General features: G+C 31.8%; 1 protein-coding gene across 1 annotated transcript; it reads right to left on the bottom strand.

The window, feature by feature from the left end:
• Nucleotides 1-14: 14 nt before the first annotated feature.
• Nucleotides 15-1618, bottom strand: LOC114723292 (putative disease resistance protein RGA3). Its single transcript, XM_028909485.1, has 2 exons — nt 84-1618; nt 15-18 (listed from the first exon to the last, which is right to left on the bottom strand). The coding sequence occupies exons 1-2, from the start codon at nt 1616-1618 to the stop codon at nt 15-17; spliced, it is 1539 nt and encodes a 512-aa protein (XP_028765318.1).
• Nucleotides 1619-6804: the final 5186 nt, after the last annotated feature.

The raw sequence follows: 6804 nt of genomic DNA, 5'->3' as shown, positions 1-6804 counted from the left end.
GAAAGTTTCTCAATCTACCTAGATCCGGCACATTTAGTGAACTATTGGTGTCATAGGTTTTAAAAAGAGCATGTCTAGGATACCTTGGAACGTCTTTTCCTCCCTCAATGTATATGTCAAAGCTACTAGCAACTGATTGGGATAGGTCATGCATCAAATCATGCATTTTAAAATATTCCATTTCTCCTAATCCATCCGTCTCAACATCTTGCAAAAATGACTTCATCAACAAAATACGAATGTACTCTTCACCGACGTCTTCTAGACATTGTTCCTCGTCTTTGTTTTCAAGGAAGCCTTGTGCCATCCACATATCAATCAATTCATTCTTATTATATCTCGAATCTTTTGGATATAAAGAACAATAAGCAAAACACTGTTTTAATTCAATTGCCAGACTGTCATAACTCAACTTTAAAATTGGCATAATTGAATCATTAGCGTCACGTAGCTTCCAAAAGTCACCTTTTAAGAGATCTTCCCAGTCACTTTCCCGTGATTTTGAGCGCAACAAACTTCCCATAGCTCTTATTGCCAGCGGAACGCCCTTACATTTTTCTGCAATTTTTTGGCCCACAGACTCCAGATTTGGGGTCGTTATTTCATTATCATCAAATGTCAATCTTTTCAACAGTTTCCAAGATTGGTCATTGTCCAATCCTTCCAAAAGATATGGCCTCTTAACACCCATTATATTGGCCACCGTTTGATTACGAGTAGTCACTAAAATCTTACTACCTTTGGCACCGCACATCAGATATTTTTTCAAATGTAGCCACTTTTCTCTATCCTCAGTCCACACATCGTCAAGGACCAGCAAATATTTCTGGCCATTCAAATTCTGCTCAAGTTTATTTTGGAGCAGTTCCAATTGTTGGTCACTCACACCATCGTTAATTGAGGATTCCAATATTTTTTTAACGAGTGCTTTCACATCAAACTCGTCAGAAACACATACCCACATTTGCTTATCGAAGAGTTTGTTGGCTTTAGCGTTATTGTAGACCAGTTGGGCAAGAGCAGTTTTACCTAAACCACCTATCCCCACAACAGCAACCAAAGAAACATTTTCATTGTTATCAGTATTTAGCAACAGATTAATAACCTCTTTCTCACTTTCCTCCCTGCCAATGATATTCTCTTCAAGCTTAGAACTAGTTTCCCTCCGGTTACTCTTTTTAGGCTTCGTTTCAACAGCTCTTCGATCTAAATTCAGCTCCGACATTCTTTTATTAACAGCATTAAATTGCTCTTTAATGCTTCTGATCTTGCGAGCAATTTTGGAGCGAAAAAGGATTGGATTGGAGGATGAGAAGAAGTCACTTACCTTTCCCTTTCCATCCCTCTGGCGCAGCAAATGTTTAGTGTGGATCTCATCAAGTAAGTCATCTGCATCGTAAAGAACTTGTTTGACTTTGGTTATCCAGCGCTGGATGAGTTGTTCAGTTTGCTGCTTGTGGTCAGCATCAGCGAGAACTGCTTTGATGTCTCCAACAGTTTCCTTCAGCCAATCAATCTCTCTCTCCACCCCATAAATGGAAGCAATCTCTCTGAAGGCTGCTGAAGCCAACGTGTTGATGAGACTTGTAGCCACTTCATATGGTACTTCTTCCGCCATCCTTCCTCCGATACACAAATCAAAGGGAGACTCTCTCTGGTGTTCGATGATTAGAAACAAGTTGAGGAGAAAGTGCAGGAGAAGAGAAGACTTAAAAGCACTCAACTAATTCTGCCATATGATATTTAACTTTATTGACGGAGAAATGACCATGGTAATTATTTTGGTGTCCCCACTGCACTGATTCATTGTCTCCCACTTAGGAAGAGGAAGTTTCCTGGAAATTGCCTATACGCGTAGCATCCATCAACTGTAAAAAAGTTTTGCGGAAACTTTCCAATAATTTCTCCCCTGTGGTGGCCCACGCGGTAAGGTTCAGAGAAACCAACGTCGTCTTGCTCTGTGAGAGAGAGGGTGAGATGTGAATCACAGAGATGGAGCTAAGCATAGAGAAAGTCCATGGTATTTATGCTATCCAGTTTTTATTGAGATTTTATTAATAATTACATTTCTGTTTTCGGAATTCATAATCAGTGGCCATGAAAGCCCACCTTTTGTCAATTGCAGGTCGGCCTTGGCGCATAAAAGATCTTTGATTCTGGTTTTGGTGAAATATTCATGGCTTATTTACAAAAATTTTTGGGCTAAATCGTCGGGAAATTTTCAAATGACTACTATATTATATCGCTCGTTTTTGACATCACATATGCATTTCAGTTACGCATTTGAAATTCTTTCAGTAACATTTGTTTCCTTACTTGCTCCCTTAGTCTAACAGTTCACACGTCTATGATTTTCTCTTTTATTCTGTTGGTTGTGCTTAACAAGGAAGATTTGATCAGATTGAACTTTAAAGTCTTTAACGCGTCGTTCAATCAAAAAGAACTTTCTTAATCTAATGATAAAATCAACTTTAAAAAAGTTTCGTGTAAACCTTGCAATAATTTCTCCCTTGTGGTGGCCCATGCAGTAAGGTTCAGAGAAACCAACGCCGTGCTGCTGAGAGAGAGATGTGTGTCATAGAGATGGAGCTGAACAAAGAGAAAGTCCGTGGTGTTTGTGCTATCCAGTTTTTATTGAGATTTTTTTTTTTGGATAATTACATTTCTATTTTTGGAATTCATGGTGATGATTCTCAGCCCACCTTTTGTCAATTGTGCACCCGGAAATCATATCTTGTTCCTTCTCTAGTTTCATCACCAAGAGTATCCATTTGCGCTCAAAGGCCCAATATCTCCATATTTTTACCGCTCAGAAGTTCCTGTGTTCGCTTATTTATCAGCAACTAGAAGCAAAGCCCAAGGGAGTTTCGGTCTAGTAAAAAACTAATTTCTCAATAGTAAATCAAAATTCAAATTCTTACCAATGGAATTGGGCAAAACGGAATAAGCTAATTCCTATAATGAATTAATATTCAAATCCTCATTAAGAGATGTGTCCATATTTAATATTTGACAGTGTCTCCGATAGCATTACCTCCAATAAGAGAATACCTATGTGTTAGCCTAAAAAAAATTCAAATTCTTATTAGGAAAGATTACGACATTTAGTACCACATAGTACCTCAATCAAGATTGCTTCTAATATAAAAATACATGTGTCTAAAAAAAAACTAGAAGCAAAGCCAAGCTTCTTTTGATTTCAAATCATTATTATATTATATTGTTCCTTTTATCACACATGTATTTCAGTTCTTTCTATTTCTTCTATCATTATTAAAACCTTACCATTTAAAATTCTTTCAGCAGCATGTGTTTCCTTACTTTATCCCCCCGTCTGACAGCTCACACGTCTTTGATTTTCTCTTTTATTGTGTTGGCTGTGTTTAGCAAGGACGATTTGATCCGATTGAACTTTAAAGTCTCTAATTCGTCGTTCAATCAAAAAGGAACTTTCTTAATCTAACGATAAAATCATTTTAAAAAAATCAAATAACCAGCACTACCTCCTCTGTTTAACTCAGTTGACTAATTTGCCTCACTTATGAATTAATATATAATCTAATGATATATGTAAATATTTTTAAAATCATATCATACATGTTAATTAACTAATTTAATAATTTTAAAAAAAAAATTTTAAATTAGTTAAGGAAGTTTTATATCACCAAATAGAAATAGTATTTTGTTTCATACATGTATGGCATGGTTCTTTTAAAAGAGGAGAAAAAGCCTCAAACGTGTCAACGTATGTAAATCAAGCAGTATTACTTGGGGGGGGGGGGCGGTCCTATTTGTAAGGGCCACATCATTTCATAAATCCTTTGGAGGTTTTCCCGAAACAGAAAGAGAGGGACACTTTTTTTTTTTGGGATACACGGGAAAGAAACAAAAGAAGAAGGACGTATTAGTTTAAGAAAAATAGTAAAAAAAAACAACCTTCGAAATAAAAAAATTATAAGTAAAAATTTGTGATAATATTAATATGAGTTTTAACAATAATTTTTATAAATTAGTCTCTGTCTACGTAAAGAAAGGGACACCAAAGAAGGGGACACGTTAGTTTGAAGATAAGACATACAACATAATGCAGATTCCTTTAATCTAATGTGACGCTTTTTGGGGGGGAAAAATTAGGACCATTTTTGTGATCACGATTACATCACTTTGATGTCACACCCATGATAGATTAAAAAGTAAAGTACTCTGACCGCCCTTCTATTTTACCTTAATTACACGGACCTTATCTCTATTTTGATAACATCTATTTTAGTCCAAATCATTAATACCGTTAAAGAATATTCTGAAAAGATTCTTTATATACATTTTTTAATTAAAAAATATTAGAATAAACATTGTTTCTTACTTTACCCCTCATTATATTAAATATGTAGTTTATCTTTTAATATTAATATTTATTAATAATCTATTTGATATTTTACCAAATTTAATAAATTAAGAAATAACTTCATAATTTTATTGAAAAAAACATATATGCAATTACAAAACATTTTTTACTAATATATATTTAAAAAATTACATCACAAGTAAGTTTAAATAAATAAACAATTGTAAAATAAAAATTTGTATTTATAAAATTAATAAAATTTATAATATGGTAAACAATTCAATAGTATAACAAAGAGTATTAAAATATTTATTAAAATTATTTTTAATTTCAAATAAAGATGGATAATATGTCATTAAATGATAATTATTAAGTAATATTTGTATTAAGAAAGGATAATTTGGTCAAAATAATGGGTCAATCCTATAATTTAATGGTTAACTAACGGATGGGTAGATGACAGTTGAATCTCAAAACTGGAAAAAGCTTTGCACAATATATATTTTGATTTTAAGGAAACTCTATAAAAGTTTCCAAAATAAAAAGAAGGTATTTGTAATTAGGTTAAAGAGAGGGGATGTTGATATATTTTACTTTAGATTAAAGATACCATATAACATTTCAAAAAGAGGAAAAAAAATTAATCTCCTATTCAAAAATGTTATTGATGAAAGGGACTTAAATCAAAATATTAATATTTTGTATATACAAATTTTGTAGATTACCAAGCACCTTTAATGCATAAAAATTTGTCAGATTCTTTCCACCAATAAAATTTTCAATAGGAATTTTTTTCCCAATTTTGCTTTAAAAGATTTCATGTATGTCGGGAAATAAATTAAACAGAAACGGCTTACAAAATAATGATACTCTATTTTCGAATCATTGATATAATAATTTGAAAAAAATATTATATAAAATGATGTAATAAGAAATTGATTAAAAAAAGATAGAGTAATAAATATGTAGAAAATGAAATTAATTTTTATATTTTTATTTTTGTCATTTTTTTGTGATCCCCTCTCTTATTATATGTTTCAACATTATTGTAGAGAAAGTATTTGCACATATAGAGATAATTACATAAAGTTCATGTCATGTCATCCAAACAAATAAAATATGACATTTTTATTCAAATTAAAATTACTTTGGGTAAAGAGAGTATAAGAAATGTAAAATGCTATAAGACTATGGCAACAAAATGAAAATGGTGATTGGCATGAGGGAGAAGCATTCGCCTTCATCCATGCATTCCTTCTGGAAAATTAACAAATTAAATCCCAAAACTTATTCCAACAATCTCTTTAAGGATTTTTTTAGGGGAAAAAACATACTTTAAGGAGGGTTACTAACTTAGCAAATGAGTATTTCTTCGATCAATAATGTAGTCAGGCTATTGATCTATTTTGGTAGATTAAGGGTGTTAAATAAACTATTTTTTTTATACACGTTAAATAAATTATTTATTAATATTTCTAAAATAATTCCGTGTGACATTGGGTATATCAGTTTATGTGTTGCATAAATTAATTTTAAAGAAATAATAAATGCAAGAAAAAATAATGAATTAAGATATTACATTTGATTAGGACCAAAACTCGGCTACTATATTTAGAACAAAAGAACAATTCGACAGTAATTATGTGGAGTCAAAAAAATTTGAATTAAAAAAAACTTACATTAGGAAGCGACTTTCATTCAAGCTAATAATGGTGGAATTTGATCCAATAATACTAAATATTATATATTATTTTTTGTTCTTAATATAAGAGCTAATTTGATATTTAATTTTATCATAAATATAAGATCTCAATTTATTTTATCTCTTATATTTATCTTTTTTTTCAAAAGCAGTCTTTGCTATAGCTACATATGTTAGAAGTTTCATCAAATAGTAGTTCTAATTAGTACACATGATTAGCAAGAATATTTTAAAAAAGATAATACCCAATTAGTACAAATAATAACTTGATAAATCTTCTTAGTTTACTTAAATTAAGTAACTAAAAAGCAATGAGGTAGATTAAGGGTCCTGGTCAAAAGGTGAATGACTACAAACTGTAGGTTTTAATTTTCACCCTCCTCCTGAGTCCTAACGGACCCTAGGTACATTTTTAACCAGCACCCTAGTTACATCACTTGGCCCCTTCTTAAAAGAGGCTTTTATATCTCACCAAAGCATCTTAAATTATTGCCTGCTCCTGTCGGTCAGAGAGTATCATTAGTGAATATCACAACGAACGTTTTGAACGTGCTGGATGAATTCCCTAATTTATATTAGTTCAGTTTGAGTTGGACCCCATATTACCACGCCATTAAGTTAAATTAACAAGTCACCAATATCCATCTTGTTTATTTAATTTAAAACCCTATCTATTTAACATAAAAATAGTAAAATGCTACCCCTTGCAGTTCTTAATATGAAAACTTTATAACTAATCTGCACATATTAAGAAAGC

The sequence above is a fragment of the Neltuma alba genome, unplaced genomic scaffold (genome assembly GCF_004799145.2).
Source record: "Neltuma alba isolate B1F8T4 unplaced genomic scaffold, ASM479914v2 tig00012131_pilon, whole genome shotgun sequence".
NCBI lineage: Eukaryota > Viridiplantae > Streptophyta > Magnoliopsida > Fabales > Fabaceae > Neltuma > Neltuma alba.
The sequence above is the reverse complement of the archived record's forward strand: the minus strand, read 5'-3'. Positions and strand labels throughout refer to the sequence as shown.

Bases quoted from the DNA above. Each gene is read 5' to 3' on its own strand.
- LOC114723292 (XM_028909485.1), bottom strand. From the start codon at position 1,618: ATGGCGGAAGAAGTACCATATGAAGTGGCTACAAGTCTCATCAACACG.